Source organism: Anabrus simplex, chromosome 7 (assembly GCF_040414725.1).
Source record: "Anabrus simplex isolate iqAnaSimp1 chromosome 7, ASM4041472v1, whole genome shotgun sequence".
NCBI lineage: Eukaryota > Metazoa > Arthropoda > Insecta > Orthoptera > Tettigoniidae > Anabrus > Anabrus simplex.
In genome coordinates, this window is record NC_090271.1 from 315138136 (window position 1) to 315162362 (window position 24227).

Below are 24227 nucleotides of genomic sequence, written 5' to 3' on the forward strand. Positions count from 1 at the left end.
TGGAGCGTATGTAATAATCTTTCTTTAATTTATGGGGCCTTATTCCAGCCTCACTAATGCTGAAGTAGTTTGTGTCTCTATTTTTCGTTGCCAAAGTAAACGATAAATCACAGTGGTTTGCGATATACTTTGCAATTCGCCCTGCGTGATTACATTCCGTATTCCACCATCACACAAACTGTATGTACATCATTAGTGAAATACATGAACCGATTTACTTCTTTAATAAGCAGTGTGAAATAAAACTGATTTACCTTTTTTAACAGTCTAAGGCCTCAAGTTAAATTAAGGAGATACCGTGAAGTTCATACAAATTCTAAATTATATTAATTTTTAACTGACTGCTCAATAGCTTCTCAGTCAATAATGTGCGGTGAGAAGAGTTAAACCGCGAACTCTGCTCTCTTCTCCTTGCTAATAAAGACATTTACCGTATTCTCCTTTGAAGTATACGCCCGTTTGTCCACTTCGGGTGGTCACTTTTCACGTAGCAACGAACATTCGAAGCGTTAACCGAAAGATCTAGTGATATTTGTGTCGTCATAATAACCTGCCTTGCTTGCTATTTCGTTCGCGTAACTCCTGCTATTGCCTTCCAAGTCATCACTTCGCCTGAAGGCCAAAGGTACATAGGCTAGTACGCATGTGTTAATTCAGCTACGTGAAAGCAGCATACTGATGTAACAACGATGCCCAGCAAATTTGTTGCGGTAGATTATGATGCAGCCAAGAGCTGTATTTTGAATGGTATTCGTCCGCCATCGAAATAACAAATTAAACAAAATAATTACTCTAGCTCTCCTGGTGTAGAGGAGGGTCATTGAACGCTACGCTACGTTGAGCAAAATGAGGCTGTACTTCGAAGAAGGAAGATGCGGTGGTGAAATTGGTTGTGGCTGATCAGACACCCAACAATTTCACCATAAGCCTTTACAGAAAGCCAGGTGTTGCTGAAGTGATATGATGAGGAGTGAGGTAGTTTCTCGTTTTTTCTCGGAGACAGAAGGTGTTGTTACAGAAGAGTCTGCTAAACACACGAAAATCCATGTATATACTGATCCTACAACTAATAATCCCTTCAAACTGAGGGCTGATTGCATAAGAAATGTTCTATGCCTCTGCCATTGTCACGGCCAAAAATGGCGCAGAGATATTTAAAGGCAAGTAACAAAGATGTTATAGCCCATTTTAGAAGGTACAGTGTAGTGTAGAAGCTTTATCTCACCAGAAATGAATCTGGGATTTTTAGCCTTGTAAAAAAATGGACGAAGCTATGCAATTTTGGAACGCCATTGAAGTGCTAAGTTTATCGATCACCGTATATTTACGCCACATGAGAAATTGTAATATATCAACAATTAAGTTCCCAGAAACAAACCATAATTTACTTTCATCGCTTGCAAATGTTAAAAACATTTAAGTTCTTTAGGCTCTTTGTAATATAATACGTGCTGTGTTATCTGTTCTAAAAGTAAATAGGTCTGTACTAATAATTGTTGTTCATCAGAAATATAGGTAAAGAATGTGAAATACATTTAGTTTTATTCTCTTCTGTTTTCTTTGTGACATGAATACAGCGAATTAATCTGATGATTGCGCATAAGACAGATAGTGTAATGTGAAAAGATAAAGTTAATTCACTAGTTTTAGTTTTGCTCTTCGAGAGTGGAACTTGTTTTCACTAACTGCGCAGTGTACGAATTTTCCTACTTCCTCGCCAGTGCCCAGTAATAGGCCTATTCTGTCTCTAGTGAACAGCAGTATTGTACAATGTCTTCAGCGTTAGCTTATGTTCCATGCCTGGAGTATATGTTGTGGAGACTTTAGAGTTACTAATTCCTACTTAATGCTTTCCTGTTCCCCTTGGAATGATCTCTCTCTGGCTTCATGTGTCTCCAAATGGAATGAAGGTAAATTCTTTCATTTGGAAATGTCTGCCGTGTTTCTGCAGCGAAGTGAACTACTGACTCGCTTGTTCTGTAGTGCGTTATGTACTGTCAAGCTTTCTTATATTGCTTATTAAAAAAGGATATACTATTTGTTTGCACTGTGGCTTTCCTCAAAACGTGAAAGTTTGATTTAAAGGTTTGATTTGGTTTGCTCCTCGTGTTGTTTGGTGGTAAATAATAGATTCCGATTTCTAGGTACGAACAGATTCAACTGCAACAGCATACAGCTGGATAAATCCACAAATGACTTTAGAAAGTGATATTTACCTTAAATTTACCCACAGTTTCGATGTACTGGAAATACGCACGAATCGAAGGGCAGAGACAAAGGGAACTCACGAGTATCATCACCATCTTTTTGGGTCGCATTTGGGACCATAATAGTATGATATCCAAGAACTTAATCTAAACTCAAGAAAAGGTAATTAAGTGCCGCCAAAAATATCCTTAAGTTATGTTTGTTTCATTAAGAAAAAAATGTAGTAGCAGGATTCTTTTCGCGGGCTCTGAGGGAAAATTTGCACATTTTGTCCGAAGTGGTGTGCGTGATGTTGCAGTATAATCAGTTAATGTGTAAAATTACAAGATCTCATAATATTTTCAGATATTCGCTTATTACTGCTTCATGTTGTTCTTTTGTGATATTTTTGCTAATGTTCTTTCTTCTAAATTTGCACCTTACATTTTCAAATTAGCGTTTTGTGTATATTCTTCTACATTTCAGAGCAAAGCTACGGTTCTATTAGAGTAAGTTTGTATGTTGCACCCTGTAATTACTTTGTTTGCTTTCTCACCATTCTGTGTGTGTAAAGTCTAACTGGTACTTATTGTGGTTGAGGCTAAAAGCACTAAAATCTTTGTCTATGTTGTGTGCGTGTGTGTGTGTTGAGCAGGCATACTGGGTTAGAGTTCAGCTTCCTTACAATAATTTGGCATTCACAATTTTTTTCTGTGTTTATTTTTTTGCAGACCTCTAACCCTTGGAGAGTGCCACACCGGGCAGCCAACCAGCTTGCTTGTTCCATCCGGCCAGTCAAACATGCGCTAGCTTACATCTGCCTTTCCCCGCCCCCTTACCCCCTTTCGGAAGGTGCCACTGCGTGTTGCTTAGCTTCTGGGCTGCAATATTCATCATTCGCTTGTCTGCTTGTCTTTTATCTTAATTAGTGTGTGTCGAATTATCTTTTCTTCAGTCCCTGATGCTGAAACAAGACTGAATACCGTGTGTTTAATATAAACATATTTCAAAGATAACCCAGAAAGAAACGTGAACTGAACTTTATACCTCTTTCCATTTTTCAAACTTCGAAACTTCTCTTTTTGTTATGCATTGCTGCTAGAATTTAAAAAAAATCTTCAACTAAGCGAAACCAACGTATTACCTAAGAACACGAAAACGAAGAATCAAGAAGTTAAGCTGCACCTTCTTACCCTCCTCGACCACAAGAACGATATCAGGTGTTATACAGCCTTCCAAGAAAGGAAGGCCTTACTCCAACGTTGTGTGTGTGTGTGGTAGAACGTTTTTCTTGTAACAGAGAATACGGTGATATTTATGGTCCAGTGATATTAGTAATATTATATTATCCTTAATATTTTTCCTCGTTACTAGTCCTCGTTTGCCATATATATTAAGAAATATATATATATAACGCACGTTCCAAGTGAATATAAAAATAACTGTATCAAAGTATATAACAGTCGTACTAGCGTTTCAGATTGATGTAATCATAAGGAAAGAAGACATATATGACAAAGTGAATAGTTTGTGAAAGTTTGCTACATCAGTTTTAAAGCGAGTGATTTTTAACAAAGAGAGAAGAGAACTTTATAATTATTATCTAACTGACTGAATATATTCTACATATATATTCACATACGCATATATAATAAATATATATTTTTTTGTGTACGTACTGAACATCATACATCGATTGACTTCAATCACAACCATCTCCGTTCGTTTGTCGACAAACTATTGCGGGTCTTTGTGAGTTCAATTAAAAGGCAACAATTCGTCCCTCCATACTATAAAAAAAATACAAGAGAGAAGAAATCCAAGATCAGAAGAGCAGCCACTGTACCGCAGCGCTCCCCTTATCGAACCCTCCTATATCTTGTGTGTGTCTTGTGCGAAGCCGCGCGCGATTTCCATCGCCATTCTGTTTCCAGGCGGGCTCGTGAGCAGTACGCCCCCTCCTCCCCCCAACCCTCCAAGCTCCCCCTTCCCCGACTCCTCAGGCAGCATGGCAATGGTCAACATGAACAACCTCCTGAACGGCAAGGACTCTCGCTGGTTGCAGCTAGAGGTGTGCCGGGAGTTTCAAAGGAACAAGTGTACGAGACCCGACACCGAGTGCAAGTTCGCGCATCCGCCGGCCAACGTAGAGGTGCAGAATGGTCGTGTCACCGCGTGCTACGACAGCATCAAGGTCAGTACATCACACAAGTTATTTCTCTACCCTCATTTTAATAAGTAGTAGCTATTGTCTTTGACGGGACAATCTCTTGACATGTGAATTACTGCATTTTTGTCTACCCCTCATGCTCCGGAGATTCTGAGGCACGTAGGTGGGAATGTCGCCCTTTCAGCGGCCTGTCGAGACGTACTTGCTTTCTGGCTCTCAGTGGCCCTTTGCAGTTTAATCTTATTTGCCTTATTGCTGCACACTTCAGCATGAAACATGTATATGCCGATCGGTATGACATTTGTATTACTAGATATATGTAGATATTGAAGGTATGTTCGACTACTGCAATCACTTCGGGGGCTCCAATTGTCCATCATTAGCATCCAGATATTTCTGATTTTGGCGCAGCACTGCACGAGCAACGGGTGGCTCAAGTGCTCTTGGATTGCACTGCAGACCATATCAATTTCTTCCTATAGTGCAGGCAGTGTAGCTGATTTTTGGCGGTACAGCACATCCAAGATTACCCACGCAGGCTGTGAGACTATAAAGTGAGTGTGTGGGAAACTGTGAATGAGATTTATAGACACTAATGGGCGGAGAGGAGATAGGGATCTCCGCTCATACGACCTTCACTTGAACCGCAGGGGTTGTGTAAGTTAAGGGGGTTTGTTTAGAAGGGTTATAGGGAGGTACATTCAGAGTAGCGGGATGGACTATAGCGGGGTGTTGAGAGTACAAGGAGCTGGAATAAAATAAGGATTTCTTAAAGTTATTAGTGTTAAACTGTGAACGTATTGTAAGGAAAGTAATAGAATGAAGTATTTTAATATGTATAGCCTAGGTACCAGATATTGCAATAGGAGTTGAATCATGGCTCTAGTAAGGATGTAAGGGAGAGGTCATATAGGCTAAGTCTCTGGTAAGACCATAATTCGATTATGGCTCCAGCGTATGGGATCATCACCTGGATTATTTGATTCGAGAACTGGAAAAAATCCAAGGAAAAGCAGCTCGATTTGTTGTTGGTGATTCCCCCCCCCCCCCCCTGCCCCAAAATAGTGTTACGACAATATTGCAAAATTTCGGGCTGGGAGACGAGTTACTCGACTAGTTGGTTTGGTCCGATCTCTCAATGGAAGAACTGTGTGGAATGACATAAGTAGACGAATACGCTTTATAGGGTTTTTTAATAGTTGGAATGGTCATCATATGAAGATAAACTAGACCTCTTTAGACACAACATGATACTACACTTTGTCCCTTCAATTCTGGTCAGATTTTAAAAATGTTGCACGAATAATGCCTCACTGCTACTGACGGTCCCCTCTATAACATGGACTTCAGTCCTGTTTCTGTAGAGATGGAGACGAAAACCTTTATGTTTGGCTCCTCAGAATAATGTATGAATAAATCCTCTGTCAACCTTGCGTCTGGAACAAACCTATATTTGATCTACCGAAGTTTTTAAATGTTATAAGTTTTATTGTAAAGAACTGTATGCGACCAAAAAAGATTTGTCGGCATGAAATATAAAACCGGTAGCTTAGAAATGAACCACTTTTATAATCTAACGAAGGAGAAGCGAAATTTTCTGTAATTGGAATAAAATTCTGAACTGAACATACATGTAATATAATGTCGTTCAATATCTTAAAAGTTGTCGTAAGCTTTGGGGTTAAGGGATAATCTAGTTTAAATATTCTGTAGAAACTTATAAACGTGTTTGTTTATGTAGCTCAAGAGTGGAAGTTTCGGGACAGCAGAAACTCTTGAGCTGAGATTCGAGGTGATTGTTTGGCCAGTAGACTAATTTGGACGAATTATTGCCCGGTTTTAGGTATGAAATTTATCACGAGAAAATTCTTTCATTGCGAGTAAAGGATCGTGTAGCAAAATATATGGTAAGGTTTTATTCTCTTGGCAAAATTCACTCCTATTTTCTCCTCTCTCTCTCTCTCTCTCTCTCTCTCTCTCTCTCTCTCACACACACACACACACACACACACACACACACACACACACACACACACACACACTCTTCACTATTCATCGTGTAAATTAAACTGCTGTCAGTGTTGAGATCACAATACGTGACTTTGTTGTGCCCTGCTGTTTAATTCATCCTGCCGGTCGTTCGTTAGCCCTATGTCGTTAAGAGGAACTCGCTTGATAGGAATTAACTCTACTGATCCGTTTTCTGTTGATCGTGGTCAGTGGTATGCTAATCTCCAATCATCTCCAGAGCTGGTGGAGAATATATACACAGAGGTTGGGACGGATTAAAACGCGACAACGAAGTCGATCGAAGATATGATGTTAGCCGTGCTCTGTACGAGCTAGATTCTTTCTCGTCTAATGCTTTGTGCTGGTGTGTTGTGCTGTATCGCTTATCATCCTAGGAGTTGGATGTGGGATATTTCAAACAGTGTGAGCTATTAAAGAACCTGCCTCAGTAACATTTTTGATAGCAATGTTTTTTGTGTGAAATAGAACATAAGTTCTTAAACACTACCTTATTATAATAAGGCCTATGAATATCTCAGTCTTTGTTCCAAATAATTCATACTCATATATCAATAATCAACTTTCCGGAATGTTTATGTTATATCTGTTTTCTCTTCGTTGAGAATCCTCAAAACTTACTTGAGGAGCTTCATTGGACAGGACAGGCTCACCGGACTCGTACTCTTGTACATACAGCGCCATGTAGAAGTAAGTCCGAAATAATCACCTTTGCAGAGTAGCATGCCCGGCGCCCGGTGAGTTTTATTATTTTGTTAATTTGCACAATAATATTTCAATTTTGTGTCCGCATGATAGTCACGTCTAATGCTCCGAGCCTACTCCCCCCCCCCCCCCCCAACCATCAGCCCCAACAAAATAATCCTAGGTACGGGCCTGTATCTTTCGTAAAGTTGTTTCACTGACATTTCCCCAACTTTTACCTCTTATTGATTCATAACTTTTAATACATTTATTTTAAAACTGTTCATTCCGCGTGTCTTAATTTTACAACAACAAGAGCGTGTAGTTTTGTGTATTATCGCTTAAATTAGAAGGCAAGAGAACGACAGTTTTGCGTGGAATCCTAACCTGCGGAGTTAGGGTTACCATATCAAAAATTTGTCTAACTTTGACCGTATTTTTAACCACGGCCGCCTTTATGAGAAAATTGCGACCAAGTTATTCGGCTTTCACACCTTACAGTCCTCCACGCTAGTGCTCCGAGAGTAGGAGTCTGGTTAAGGGATCTCTTCCCTTAAGATGTGAAAGAAAGTATAATTTAAGGTTTGATTAAATGAGGGGTGATTGCTTCGTTCAATCCTACACGAAGCTTTCAATCTATTATCTTGGTAATAGGCTACAATCGTCTCAGCATTAGGCTAATAGCATCATAATTTGCTTTGAATTAGGAATCTTTCATAAAGCATCGAGTTCATTTGATTCTAGAATTCTGTTTGTACCTACTCTTTTCCGAAAGAAGCGAAAACACTATAGGCCTACATTAGACTAAGGTGATGATAAGATTCCTTTTAGGAAAATAAATTTTTTTCTACCACTTTCGGGGCACTTATGGCTATCAGATCTTAAGTGATTCTGGGGTGGACAAGATTTCATATATAACATCGGGATTACCATACTCAAGATGTCCATCATGATCTTCAAGAACCATGCTTGCGGACCTCTGTTTGACATGGCTCACTCGATTACCGACACGTAACATCATACGATATCTATATATTGCTGTTAAGGTACTCTTTGTCTTTTGATAACCTGCAGCTGTTGCAGGAAGATTGAATAATAATAATAATAATAATAATAATAATAATAATAATAATAATAATAATAATAATAATAATAATAATAATAATAATAATATCTACCACTATATTCATGTCTGTACCAAACTTGTATTACCCCAAAGTCTACATAACGTTTAACGGTATTGATGCTGATTGTGAAGCTTACAATAATTGAACTTATCATTGTGAATACTGCAACATTCATTAAAAGTTTCGTTCGTAAGGGTCATTGAAGTTACAGGAATCTGATTATAGTTGGTGAATCTCTGCAGTTCTTGTCCTCTATGCTTCTTTCCATTGATCAACAAGCTTTCCTTGAAGATTCTAAAATGTAATTTGTCAGCCTTTCCTTTTCATTACAAGTCGAAATACAGTTCCTCTACTCGCGCTTGCGCTATGATACTTAGTTTTCTCTTTAATTTCATTAATCATTTCATCGTGTTTCAAATGTTTCTGTTCAGTTACTCATCCTTGAGAGGACTTTCGCCGACGAAGATTTTTGAATTGACCTAACTTTATCTCCTATATTTGACTTCAATAACTTTTTTTAACTATTACATCGTCGTGGATGCAATAGCGTAAATTTACTTATTTTCGAAATAAGATTTTTTTTGCGTATTCCCATTTAATATTTGATGAAGAATAGCACTATTTTAAGAAGTCTTGACTCGGACTTAGGACATTAGTTTCTTAAGTTATTATCTTAATAAAACACTTGTTTCTTTTATTATTTCGCTTTGTAGAGGTCACATTTAATCGCTTGTGTGCAAAAATTCCCACAAAAATACCAAGTATATATTAAAGTGGGACTATGTGTATTTGCATTTTAATTACGTATTGTAATGCTCCAGTAACGATAACAGTGGGAAACACATTTTATTGAACTGTCAATGCTGCTGACTGTGCTGATTTTCAAGGAATATAGTTAAGTTACTTTTCTGGATGGAAACGATTTGTAAGTTGAATCTCTACGGCCAGGCTGAGTATTGTAGACTGTAGAAGCGCAGGCCTTCTGAGCACACGCTGGCGGATTCGATCTCGGCTCAGTCCAGTGATATTTGAAGGTGTTAAAATACACCAGCCTCGTCGGTAGATAGAAGTTACTGGCAGTGAAAGAACTACGGAACAAAATTCCCGCGCCTTGTCATCTCTAGAAACCATGTGGGAAATAAACCAATAGGCTAACATTATTATTCTATTATTTACTATCAAATCTCTACGGTAGTCATTAGGGGGCGGATTTTGCCCTATTTGCCTTTTTTTTATTCCTTTGTTCAGAAACATAGGTTTCTAAGTTATAAATGCATTTCTTGCTGCAAGTCTAAAATAGTCCTTATTTAATGCTTTTATACCTACTTTGATTGTTGATGTACTTTCGGAAGACATCCCTGCTTATCTCTCCAGCAATTTTCGTCACCTTGGTTCTTTACATCTCCATGATACTCGCTCAGTGTCCCTCCTAGAAATACCTGTCCACCGAACAACCACATACCATCGATCATTTACTATCACTGCTTCGGGATGGTGGAATGCTCTTCCCAAAGACATCAACGATGCTGCATCAAAAAGTATATTTAAAACCTCCTACCAGCAGTTCCTCGTTAAGTGCTTCCAGCAAGGTACAGTACTTGTATGAGTGGAACGAGTGATTGTGTGTGAAAATGATATGAGATTATTGCACAATAAATTAAATATTGGTTTAATATGATAATTTAAATTAAATTAAAAACATCCATATTGTATTTACGAAGTAGAAGTAGCCTAAAAATAGCTAGTAGTAAGTACAGTATTTAACTTAGATATAGTCGTGCAAGGATACAATTAGTTAAATTTCATTTAATATTTTTATTAAGCTTACTAGTATTTTTACATTCATATTTCTTTCGTTGTGTATCGATTTTTTTTTCAAACCTGTATTATGTAGGCAGTTACTTTTTCTTTCTTTCTTCTTTGCGTGTATATATTCATATTTTTGTCTTAAAAATTAGTGTTATTTGTAGTTCTTGGTATTTTAAGTTAATCAATGTCATTATATGGAATAATAACAATATGTGTGTGGTTAAGTGTAAGAAAGGGCCAAGAGCCCTAACTTCGCCACAGAAAATAAAGGCTTTATCTATCTATCTATCTATCTATCTATCTATCTATCTATCTATCTATCTATCTATCTATCTATCTATCTATCTATCTATCTATCTATTTGCGTTAATATATAGCCTACCCGTGCGTTGATATTGCGAACATCAACATCAACTGGAATCACAGCTTTCTCAAAGGCAAGAAACATGGATTTGTGGTTTTATGAACTGTCGAGTGCTAACATATGAACAATATTCACCAAAATCAGATAATTGTAACTAATTTATGAAAGCATTTTTCTCATACTTTCAACAGGATTCTATAGCTCTCCAAGTCCCGTTCATCCTGGTAACTGTAAACAAATACTTTGACAAATACTAGTGATGGGTGTAGTGCAGACATAATTACTGAAATGAGATTGAAGTGCGTTATTTTTATCATTTTGTGTTTCTTTATTGCGGGCAAGTATCACAGTAGTTATCCTTATTAACTTGTCTAATTATCTTTTTTACACCACTTATTTTTTATTCGTATCATTTGATACGGATACATGCTGTGTGAATGTAGGCACGACGTAGCCAGCTGCGAAACTTGAGCACGTAGGCACGCACCATCTCGCCATTATCTGTGACCTCGTGGCAACCTACTTGACAATGCATTTGTTCCATGGCTTGACAGTTTGAAGATGCGCGCTGTTAAGAGCTTCCGAACGAACAACAAGATCTCCGATGTTGTCAGCGACGTTGTAAGGATGCAAAAAAGTAGCTGACGACGACGTCAGCATAGGGAAAAGACGACTGATGAGGAACAGAAATGCAATACGGTACTTGATTATTTCCATTCGCTTTCTGTTTTTATTGCTGAGAATACAAGAGATTTATTCGTGATCAGTCGTTAATGATGGCCAAGCGTATAGAACAGCCAGAATCACTTTCCGTTAAGCAGTCTATATCTGCCTAGATGGATTAACTTAGGTTGAAAACTTCTCATGTTATCCCAAGTCATCGCGCGTATTTTTAAAGCTCGTCTCGCAGCCAGAGGTTGGGCAAGGGAGAGAAACCAATCATCTTTTTTCACGCAAGTTTCACCTTAGAACTTCGTTCTTAATTGTCTGTGGCTCCCGAAGTGTTTCATGTTTAAACCATTCTTTGTTTACTACTATTTGTATCTTCTGGAAGCCTTAAAATCGTGGTCAATTCTGTTCTAGCTTTTAAGTCCATTTTATGCCTCGATTTTCGGTTATTTTGAGAGGCCTGTCACAAAAATGTTTACTTTCGATTAGGGACTGCATGATCAATTTCCTGCAGATCGTTACAAATTAATGTTATAGTGCGATGAGTACATTATTTACAATAATAAACTTATACGCAAGGAATAAATTAATATATCAACTGTCTACATGCATGCGTTTCTCGATCTGTTATCGCCTGGCTTGATGCTTGAATCGTCATATTTACCGTGTATCGTGTACTTTCATGTCTATTATAGCTGCCTCTGTGGATCAGCGGTAGAGTGTCGGCCTCCGGATCCCAAGATAGCGGGTTCAAACCCGGCAGAGGTAGTCGGATTTTTGAAGGGCGGAAAAAAGTCCATTCGACACTCCATGTCGTACGATGTCGGCATGTAAAAGATCTCTGGTGACACATTTGGTGTTTACCCGACAAAATTCATTAAATCTCAGCCATAGAGAGACAGACGCCCAAGAGAGTTTCGGTTTACTCGGTCTGCCATCTAGTGGGGGCCTAGAGTAAAACGGAACGTCGAAATTGACGAGCAGACAGCCAGATGGCGTCAAATTGAAATGTCTGCACACGGTAGCTGAGGCCATACGATTAATTAAAAAAAATGTCTATTATCTTGTCACCAATAGGCTGTCATCTTGGATTAAACTCGGATGTACTTCGAATATCTATGGTGTTTTATTTCGAATATCAGGAAACCAGCGCAAGGATTTGGAAGAATGCATCGAACTCCTCTAAACAAGCAATCAGATGTTCCTATTCTCGTAAGGTATTTACTAAATGTATTCTTGTCGTCCTAAAATTGCCACAGACAGTGTGTTCTGAAAGGTCACACTTTCTCCTGCACGTGCAATTTCATCACGTTCGTTCTTAGATTAGATTGCACACTTCCAGTCGCATACTAGATATTGAGAACGATCCACGCTTGTTTTATAAGAAACGTACACGAAAGACTGGTCATATATTGGACAAGACGTAAAGTTCAGCTGTAAACAGTGTTTATTGTAGGCCTACTCATTTTTTGCTGCCAGCGATAATTATACATAAAAAAATATTGTAATCAAAACTATACATGGCAGTAACCTTACTGGATGGATAATTCATTTGTGCAGTAGGATGTTGAGCACCTCGAATGTACAGTCTTCTACATGACACTATCAAGGGTGTTACAGACATGACATTCAATTGGAAATGCAGGTATCTTCCAGCGCTGAACTGATTATGGATAAGCACTTGAAGGTTGATGATAACATTACGGCTTTTGAGATTGATATTAACGTTGTAGAGCAAAACTCGCTCACAAGTGCGTTTGGCATATTTTCTCCATTGACAAGAAGAGTATACGGTATATCTATAGGTTGAACTAGCGAAGTTAAACCAAGTGGAATGGTTATCTTCTCCATGGGTTTATCAAGAAAATCAAGGAAATTTTGTCGACAGACTGAAAATGAATCAAGAACCAGCAGTATTTCGTTTGAACATTGGGAGAAAGCCAAATATCCTGCCGTTGAAGAATATTCTCTGCTTTGCAGATATTGACACATGGTATACACTCGTACGTGTGTAAGTCGGATCAGTTCCGTTGCACAAGATGATGAAACATGTCACCTTGTTTTCTTAGGCCAGAAGATCATCACTGACGCAAATTGTGGAGGCCTTACTCCAGACTGGATTATCTCGAGTATCTATATTTACTTGAAATTTACTTCAATCTAGGGTACATTTAACCTTTTGTACCAATACAATTGGTACAATGTTTAAAGCTTAACTTTCCATCTTTTTCAACAATGTTCCAGTGAAGTGAATGGGTAAGGTACCACGTGTATGTATAAGTCTTTTCCGGTTTCACTAAGAGATGGTGCCAGCGAACAGTACGCAGCGTATCAATTTGATACATACGTCAGTTTGTTCGTCTGACATTAACCTACCAACACACACAAGTTGAGTCCGCCAAACACTAGCGTCTGTGTTGTATCGTTTAGTGATCATGTCGACGTTTGTGCCTGAAAAAGAACATTATTGTGGCACGTATTTCTTTTCTTTAATCAAAAGAAAAAGCTGTGGAAAGTCATCATTTGCTGGTAGAAACATATGATGAACACGCTCCATCGATTAGAACATGTGAGGCATGGTTTCGACAATTTAAATGTAGTGATTTCTATGTGAAAGACAGTGCGCGCTCTGGGCTCGACTCAAGAGCAATTGGCACAAGCATTAAATGTGTTACAAGACACAATCAGCAGACGTTTACGAGCAATGGGGAAGGTCAATAAACTCGGCAAATGAGTCCCACAGGATTTGAATGAACAGCAAATGGAAAATCGCGAAGTCACTTGTGAAATGGTGCTTCAATGCCACGAAAGAAAATCATTTCTGTACCGAATTGTGATGGGTGACGAAAAATGGATTAATTTTGAAAACCCGAAGCGAACAAACTCGTGGCTGTCACCTGGCGAAGCCTGTCCTTCAACACCAAGGCAAGAAGACCATGCTTTGTGTCTGGTGGGACCAGAGCGGTATTGTGTATTATGAACTCTTGAAGCCTGGCGAAACCGTTAATGCACAACGCTATCGCCAACAAATGATTAGGTTTAAGCACGCATTGATCGAAAGACGACCGGAATTGGCCAGAAGACATGGCAATGTGATTTTGTTACACAACAATGCGCCGTCTCACACAGCAAAACCAGTGAAAGACACATTGAAATCGCTTGGATGGGACATCCTTCCGCACCGCCGTACTGCCCCGACCTGGCGTCATCTATCACCTCTTCGCATCAATGGGGCACGCGCTCGCTGAGCAGCACTTCAGCAATTTCGAGGAAGTTGAAAAATGGCTCGACGAATGGTTTGCGCAAAGGACAAGCAGTTTTTCTGGCATGAAAGGTGGGCGAGGTGTGTAGAAGTCGATGGCCAATATTTTTAATAAACAAAAAATGAATTTCCGTTGAACATTACGTGTTTTTACCCCCAAAACCGCCAAGAACTTATGCATACACGAGGTAAAAATATATAAGGATAGCGTGAAGAAATGGTGGACTGTAGGTATGGAACATAAGGTAGATAGCTGGCACATATCACTGGATTTCTATGGTAATTATTAATACAATAGGCTTATACTTCAAATCCTGCAAAAGCAAATCGAGAAACTTTGGATTGAGAAAACCCTGCCCGAAGATTGGAAAACGGCCCCGATTCATTCATTGAACAAGATAGGCAGCGTAAAGGAAAAAAACAACTACAGATGAATATCCCTACCGGGCGAGTTGGCCGTGCGCGTAGAGGCGCGCGGCTGTGAGCTTGCATCCGGGAGTTAGTAGGTTCGAATCCCACTATCGGCAGCCCTGAAAATGGTTTTCCGTGGTTTCCCATTTTCACATCAGGCAAGTGCTGGGGCTGTACCTTAATTAAGGCCACGGCTGCTTCCATCCAACTCCTAGGCCTTTCCTATCCCATCGTCGCCATAAGACCTATCTGTGTCGGTGCGACGTAAAGCCCCTAGCAAAAACAAAAAAAAAATCCCTGCCACCGATAACCTACAAAATTCTCCCGCTTGCCATCCTGGAGCGATTCGAAGGCCAAGTTGACCATCAAGTAGGTGAATACAAAAGAGCTTCAGGAAAAGCCGCCCAGCAGACGAACAGACCCACAACCTCAAAACGATCATCAGGTATTGTACTCTTAATTTCCAAGCAGTAGACCTACGTGTCAGTCTTTGTTGACTTCAAGAAAGTGTACGACTCCTTAGATCGCGAGGTCCTGCTAGACATCCTTTTTGTATTCGGGATTGACTTAAAACTGCTGGCATTAATTGCAGCCGCCCTGATGGATTCCTTTGAGGTCAAAACAGGAGTCAGACAAGGCGATGGGCTCTCTCTGATGCATTTCAAATGCGTTTTTGAGAAGATCATCGGCACCTGGCGAACGAGATTAATGGACATTGATTTTAGCCTACTGAGAATGGAAACCAAGTCCAATGGAATCATGGTAGACTAATCTTATGCCGATGACATCGCCATTTTGACAAACAACGTAGAAACCGCTAGGATTGAAATCGAAATGCTTAAGGAAATCGCCGAGCAAACTGGCCTGCAGAGATCGTTCGAAAAAAACACAACAGAAGTATTGATTAACATAAAAAAGTCCCACAAAAACTCCGGACGAAATACGGGGACATCCAGCTAAGTAGGAAAGGTATTAGGTACCTGGGTGACATCATCATGAAAAATGGACTGAACAAAGAGGCACTTAGGGGTCGAATACGCAACCTCGAATGAGGCTGCACGTCGCTATGAAACGGTTCTGAAGCGATTAGTTACGTATGCTGCAGAATCTCTATCCCTAAATGCCAATAAAGGACTCCTCGAAGTACTGGAGAAAAAAGAGCGTAGAATCATTAGAGAACCGTTACAAGAATGGCGTCCACCAAAAAACATAAATAAAATTACACACAATCCGCAAAAGAGGGTACGATCTTATGGTCGCATCTAATGAATCGACGGAATCAGGTTGAAAACAAAAATAATTCAAAACCCAAAACCAAGATACCTTGTTGTAGAAACACCAAAGACGACCTCCAAATGCTACAAAACAAACCCTAAAGCGCCTTTGTCAGAGATCTCTTCCGGAATAAGATAGTGACGAACGGGCCAAACCGAGAGGAACAACTGAAAAGAAACCACTTTGGAATAAGGATTTCAGCCGGTAATCGTCGTGGCTGCTTCTACTGCACTAGCATTGGCGAACAGTAATGCTCTATCCAGTGTCTTATGCAACATTTCATTATCATTTATTATAATATGGCTTGCGTGTTAAATCGCCCTCTCCGAGACCGCCGTTGACAAACCATCAGAAGGCTATTAGTGTGACTAGAAGGAGAAATATTTGCCGGTCCCAAGGTGTAGGGGTAACGTGCCCGCCTCTTACCCGGAGGCGTCGGGTTCGATTCTCAGCCAGGTTAGGGATTTTTACCTGGATGTGGGCGCTGGTTAGCGGTCCACTCAGCCTACGTGATAAGAATTGAGGAACTATTTGACGGTCTAGGAAGCCAAAAATAACGGCCGAGAGGATTCGTCTTGCTGACCACACGACACGTCATAGTCTGCAGGCCTTCGGGCTGAGCAGCGGTTGCTTGGCAGACCGTGGTCCTTCGGGGCTGTTGTGCCATTTTTTATTTATTTTTTCTTTTTCTTCGTTTTTTGAAAGATAAATATTGGGTATCGTTCAGATCAGACACATCCTTGTCTGAAAACTTGCTGACCGACGTTATTTACATAAAGACACCTCAGCGCGAGGTATTATGGTCCGGGATGTTATTGGTTATGACAGCAAATGACCTACTTTGCCTATCTCTTCCACCATTTTATATACTGGCGTTTGACCAGAAGGGCTGCCGGCCCCCAGTGAATATTTCAACAAAATATTGCTAGGCCACATGCAGCTGCGACGACACCATGCCTTATTACCGCAAAACTACATTTCTGTCGTGACCTGATAGACTGCCTGATGTGTAACTATTGGAAATACCTGAGTCGGGTGTAGCTTTAAAACTTTCTGCAAGCAAATTTTAAGTAACTTAGGTTACTGGTGAATGACGCGTTGATGGGTATTCATTCAGAGGACACTATTAATTCTTTATTTGATGTGAAGTCTGCATGAGTACAGCAGGCTGTTGAAGTCTGGAGTGAACTTATTTAATTTATTCTGAAAATGAGAAGTCAATCCCTTGTTCAGTATTGCATAGTAAACGTAGTGTGTGATAATCGCGTGGCTCGTAACTCCTTCGTGATATTCGGATATTTGTAAACAGAAAAAAATGAAAATTAAAATGCACAGCGTGTTTGCAGTCATTCGACTGGGTCAGGAATGGAATGAATGAAGCCCCCATCTAGCGGCGAGGATAGGAATGGTACCGGCTGCCGAAGTCTGTTGCACTCCTCCGGGTCAATGATTAATGAATGACAGATGGAATCATATTGGAGAGTGTTGTTAGAAGGAATCATGACAGGAAAAACCGGAGTACCCGGAGAAAAACCTTCCTACCTCCGCTTTGTCCAGCACAAATCACACATGGAGTACCGGGTTCTGAACTACGGAAGTCAGCGGTAAGAGGCCGGCGCGCTGCCGCCTGAGCCACGGAGGCACATTTATAAACAGCTTGCCTATGCATGTAACAGAAGGCAGAAAATGAGAATACCAGGATTTTACTCCTTTCCGCTTATAGGCTACACCAGTTCTGTAAGCTGTTTCGTGACATCGGACAAATAACTACAAGGATTCTTATTAATCATTTGGTATGCATCCTTTTGTTGAGTATCTACTGATAAAGAGAAGACAGCTTATTAAAAAAAACATTTTCTGTTACGTGTATACCGCTTTTTCTTGGCATCCGTGACTAAAATGAGAATCGATATTCTGATTACTATTCCTGCTTCACGCTCGTAGAGGCTGTTCGACATGCTAAATTTCGTGGTCGAAGCAGTTTCACTTTCACTTGCTACCCGTACACCTTGACTACCGAACTTCTTGCTATAGTCCTACAGGGACACTGACGCGTCACCTTTAAAATATTTCTCTGTTGTAGTCGTTGGTCACCGTAAACTAATCAGCCTTGGTAGGCCCTATCATTTAATCTTTAATCTCCTTTATAAGGACTGGCAATTAATTGCATAAACTCGATTCATCTCTAGAAATGCTACTGATGAAGCTTCTTGTCGTGAAATTATATCCTTGTCTTGTCTGAATTGAATATATAAACTACGGTATAGTTATAGGGTATTCATTCAATCAATCAATCAATCAATCAATCAATCAATCAATCAATACTGATCTGCATTTAGGGCAGTCGCCCAGGTGGCAGATTCCCTATCTGTTGCTTTCCTACCCTTTTCCGAAATGATTTCAAAGAAATTGGAAATTTATTGAACATCTCCCTTGGTAAGTTATTCCAATCCCTAACTCCCCTTCCTATAAATGAATATTTGCCCCAGTTTGTCCTCTTGAATTCCAACTTTATCTTCATATTGTGATCTTTCCTACTTTTATAAACGCCATTCAAACTTATCTGTGAAGGAGAAGCCATTTCATTTATTTCATCACCCAAGCACACATAAATACATTTTTTAAATCCTTCACTCAGCAATTGAGTTGTCGTTTGATGTATTTTTCTTGGGATCTGACTACTGCATGGGTAGTAAGTACTCCAGAACCTGCCGCCGATATTATTAATTTCGGAGATTTACATCTCGTTTCCACACCAGTCAGCAACGTTGAACGAAAATATTTGCTCATCACTATATTGTAATAAATGGTAAGATGGTCAAGAAGCAGACAATGGCATTTTAGGAGAAGGAGGAGACGACAAAAATTCTTTTAGTACGATTTTGACGAAGTATGTTCGGACATCGCTCCCTGCGTATATCATAAACTTAGGTCTATGTGCTAAGCTGGCTGTATGTAACATTTCTGGGTGTGTGTAGGTGGATATAATCGTCTCCTTAGTCCTACAGTGATCCTGCTTTCGGACATCTTTCTTTATTTTTTTAATTAATTTACAATTTGCTTTACGTCGCACAAATAGGTCGTATGGCGACGATAGGATAAGGGCTAGGAGTGAGAGGAAGTGACAGGTTCAGTCCCAGCATTTGCCTGGTGTGAAAATGGAAAACCACGGTAAACCATATTCAGGGCTGCCGGCAGTGGGGTTCGAACCCACTATCTCCCGAATGCAAGCCGATAGCTACGTGACCCAACCGCGCAGCCACTTACTCGGTTCGGAAGTTGTTTGTGACGTGCGTTCATTTCACTACCGTTGGCATTAAATGCACTCGTTACTCTTCCTAAGCGGCTTGCTTTTAAACGTTTATTTGTTATATTCCTTCTCGTAGAGAACCACATGCATTAAAATGTACATTTATTTAATTCGTATAACTTATTAGCGTAGTCTCTAATACGCATATTCTAGTTTTTAAAAACCTGCCTGACGAGCAAGTTGCTGGTGTAGCGCTAAGCTTACATTCGAGCGATGGTGAGTAAAAATTCCACCGTCAACAGTCTTGAAGAAGCTTTTCCATGGATTGTCGCTTCCACATCAGAAAAATGCTTAGGCTGCACTTTAATTAGGGCCCACGATCACCTTCGCAGTTGCAGATGTCGCCGAAAACTGGTCTTTTGTATATGTGTTAAATAGACAAGACAAGACAAGACAAGACAAGACAAGACAAATTTTTAGTTTTACTTGACTGTTGATATCGTGATCACAGCCATGGGACCTCCAGTTTTACTTGGAATCAACAACAGGAACATGACTTTTCATTTCAAAAATTAAACAGAAAGAAAAAATTTTAAATGGACATGGGGAGTTTCTCATAAAATAGCTGGGTAAGACGAACCTTTCGTCAGGGAACAATGCTGCTGAGGTCGATTCCATAATACTGTAAATGGTTCAGGCTGCAAATCTGTGGTCTTGAATTAGGCCTATATTCCTCCACTTTCTTGTCTGGATATGTATTCTAAACAGTTGAACATTTGTAAGCGAGAAGTGCGGTGATATGATGATTGTACAATCGTTAAATTTTATATTTGTAAGTTTCATTTTGTCATATTTTACTTTTATCTTTTCACGTTGCCTGTCAAAGCTGATTTATTCAGAGCGTCCTCTTCACAGACCAGACCCAATGTATTAGTTTTCAGTTATGTAGACTTGAAGTAACAAGCCGATCCCGCGCTCTAGGGGTAGGGTGCCTGTCTCCCACCCGAAGGCTCCGAGTTAGATTCCTACTCAGGTCAGAGATTTTTACCTGGATCTAGGAGCTGATTCGAGGTCCACCCAACTGACGCGATTACACTTTGAAGAGCTGTCTGACGGTGATATAATAACCACGGTCTTGAAAGCCAACAATAATGGCCGAAAGGATCCGTTGCGCTGACCATGCATCACTTCGTAATCTAAAGGCCTTCGGCCTAAGTAGAGGCCTCTTGATAGGCCAGCGCTCATCAGGGCTGTAGTGCCGTGCTGTTTGTTTATTTTTGGATTGACAAGCACTCTGGTTTATCTGATTCCGTTCAATGGCTTCTCGTACTGTCAAAAATATAGATAATACTAGTAGGCACTTTGTTTTGAGAAGCAAACCAACAACATTAACATTCCATTGTAGGATTGCTTGAAATATTTAGAGCGCCTACCTCTCGGAAGGTGAGAGAATCGAGTATAAGAGAGAATCTTCCATGAAAGGCGGAAGAATGGAAGACTCCCTGCACAACCTAGCTTTGTCGGAATCTGAAGAGAACAAGTGTTGATCAAGGAAAGTCAGACAGTAGAGGGTGGAAAAGAACTTGTCATACTCGTAAGTAGCATTAAGCGAGAGAAGGACGTGGATGGTGCAACGTGGTCGCCACTGTCTTTGATATTTTATATTTCTCTTTTCGTAGAGCTCTTTTAAGACAGTTGTGCGTGTTTTATTTACCACGCCTACGTCAATAGATTTCGATTGAATCTTTGCGTTGTCCTTTGTTGTCCTGTTGTTCTTTAACGAACAATTTTCTAATAATAGTTAAAATTGTACAGAATTTTAATAAGAAGCTGTGTGTTCTGTCGAATCAGCTCTATTATAATTCTCGTATGATTGACACAATAGAAAGTTGGGGTAAGCTTAAGCAGAAGACAATTCTGCTGCTCCTGCCTGACGCTGGTCTAAGTTGAAACAAATACCGGAAGTTATGGATTGATTCACATTGCTGTGGCACAATCGGTTTCAGAAAGCCTGTGGTTAAAGAACCTCACGTTTTGCTGCTAAACATAGAACACGGGCTTGGAGTGGAGCGTTGTGGAACAGCTAATCCTCCGCTTCGGAAATGTTTATTGAGGTTACACACACATTCCATAGGCCTACTCCTACGCAACGTACCCGCGTCTCTGGTTGGCATAGTTTTATCATGGTCTCGTATTACACTATGCTGGTTGATGGTATTTGGCACGTGGCTGTCTAACTAACGAACTGGCAGTTGCTGTTGATGTAGCTTTTCCAGAATGAAAATGGTAAATATTTTAGCGGTTACTGTAAGTTATTCTTGACAATAATTACCATTGTACAGAGATTAAATTCAAAGTTATGTCTAAATTTCGGTTACTCACCCCCAACATCATCTACATTAACTTAATTGATCTTAACTCACGGCTCATACAACACTTAAAGGGCGGTACATCTGTTGAGCAGTATATATATGTATATATGTTTATTGGGATGACAACGTGGTCGGCGTGATGGCTTCCTCAGCTATTTTGTTTGAGTTATAAGTCTCTGCCTCCCTTACCAAGCAACTCGAGGCTGAGTACTCAGAATTAAAATCCGCGAACGATCTGAAAATCTAAACCCGAGTTCCTGGGAGAAAAGCATAGTGACTTCGCTTAAAACATGAGGACAAGATAACCAGTTCAGATATGTATCATTTTGTTTCAAACAGATGTAGGCCTATCAATAACGGAATTTTTGAGATTTCACATAAAACTTATTTCGTATTTTACTTTTAGTTGAAGACTGTTAATCGCCACTCGCAGAAAAACTTCATGTTTATCGCGAATAAAAATTAGATTCATACATACGCTTTGGGTAGGAGAAAGCAAGTGTAGTTTATAGGGCCTATAACCACAATGAAAGTTTACCTGTTGTGAATTATAAAAAAGAGGTCCTACCCCTGATAATACAATGAATATGAACAAACGTTTGGAACGTTAGGCTAAATTAATTGCCTAACAAAATTAACCAATAAAATAATAATAATAATAATACCTTGCGTCCTTTGGAAAGGTGTGATGCAGGTCTTTCGAGTTGACACGCATGGGCGACCAGTCTGTCTCTGAGGATGGGCCGCAACTTAGAATGAAAGGCAATATTGAAGACGTTACAAATAGCCAATCCCCGAGCCAGAGGGAATGACCAATGAAGATGGAAAATCCCCGACACTGCTGGGAATCGAACATATATCACTTGGACCAACGGCAGCATGCTAACCATTTAACCGTGGAGCCGGATACTCTGGTGAATATTTGATTTCTTTTCCTCCTTTCAAAAAATCGACCTCGATCGGGTTTGAACCCGAATCCTGGGGGTCTGGATGCCGACAATCTAGCACTGAACAACAGAGTGAACCAATATACTCAGTAACACTTTGCTTATCAGACTGGAGGATTACCGACAGAAATCTGCAAATAAGCACTCCTGCACGTTACTCATTGATGAGGCAGTTTGGTTACAGTTTTCGCGGAAATAGTATCTAATCCATTTTCCAAGTAATTGTACTAGGGTTTTTGAATTGAATGAGATTGGTGTCTGGTGTAATCACACTGAAAAAACAGAAAAGAAAAAGGCCAGATTAAAGAAAAACAAATTTCTAAAATATTCGAGACGGGGAAAATGGTCTGTGTCATATATGTTAGATTAATTTAAAAGGTATGATCTCTGTGAACGCGATAGATTTAATAGAACAGTTGTTCACTTCACTATGGACTGTTGTGCCTTCCAGCGTTCACTCTGCAAGCCTCTGTGAACTAAATGCCTGCAACGAGTTCTGTAACCTCGTTTACTTCCACACCTCTTATCAATAAAGCATTAAAAACTGGGTCTAACCACCCTCGATTTGGTCTTCTTCTACTTCTCTCACCCTCCATGGCCGAGTCCATTTTTTCCGTGCTAATCTTCCCCCGCTCGTCTGATATGACCCCAGTTTACACGTACCTCTTTATCCATCGAGTTTATTCTTAGCTTTTATCTCCTCATTCCGAGAACCATTCTGCCATTGTTCCCTCCAGCTTTTACTAGCAATAGTCTAATTCGCCTTACTTTCAGTTCCATTTCTCTCAACTTCTGAATCAGATATCCTGAGTCCACCTATCTTTCACTTCTGTACAGTTAAGTCGCTACATTTTTTTTTTTTTGACGAATTCCTTTATGTCGCACCGACACAGATAGGTCTGACGGCGACAATGGGATAGGAAAGGGCTAGGAATGGGAAGGAAGCGGCCGTGGCCTTAATTAAGGTACATCCCTAGCATTTGCCTGGTATGAAAATAGGAAATCACGGAAAACCATCTTCAGGGCTGCTGACAGTGAGGTTCGAGCACATTATCTCCCGAATGCAAGCTCACAGCTGCGCGCCCCTAACCCCTATCAGTAAATGATCCATGTACTCATGAACAATAAAGGTTAAAGATAACAACTCATTTTACCATCAATTTTCACTGTGGCTAGGAGTGGCAAAACTGAAATAGTCCTTGCGACTAATACCCAGACCGTCGGAAGAAAACACGGTGGCAATCATACCGTCCTATTTCTCTAGAGCGCTTTGCCATTAACGGATAAATATCGACCAAAATTCTTGTTCAAATCTCTGCGACAGCTAGTGAGAGCGAATACTCTTTGTTATGTAGGTAGTACCACATCGTGGCATGTTATTCTGTTAAACACTGTACGTGATCAAATATTAATAGGATTGCAATCTTTTAGTTTTTAGGCTATAATTACCAACTTAAAGGATGCCTGCTAATCCTACCAGTTCTTCAAAACAAATTTAGTGAACTGTTTAATCTACAATGGTTGCACACTGACTATCGCTCATGGGCTGACTTTTCAGCTTGTCCAGTGTTAGTATCGTGAATACCGCCTGTTGTATTCCTTATCTCTAATCTTACATGTTGCGCTGCTTGCAGTGAAAGCGATCAAGTCACTGACACCGTTGTTGGCAGAG

General features: G+C 40.0%; 1 protein-coding gene across 14 annotated transcripts in view; it reads left to right on the forward strand.

Moving 5' to 3' along the window:
* mbl (muscleblind) overlaps positions 1-24227 on the forward strand; it is an 822695-nt gene that overhangs the window by 318622 nt on the left and 479846 nt on the right. For 13 of the 14 annotated variants that reach the window (XR_010860782.2, XR_010860784.2, XR_010860783.2 and 10 more), the window contains exon 2: positions 2919-4381. The exons of the other annotated variant lie outside the window; for it this stretch is intronic. Coding sequence is in view for 10 of the 13 variants with exons in the window: in XM_067151775.2 (XP_067007876.1) it covers positions 4196-4381 (186 nt within the window). In the remaining 3 variants the exon portion in view is untranslated. The remainder of the gene's footprint in view (positions 1-2918; positions 4382-24227) is intronic. 14 annotated transcript variants of the gene reach the window in all.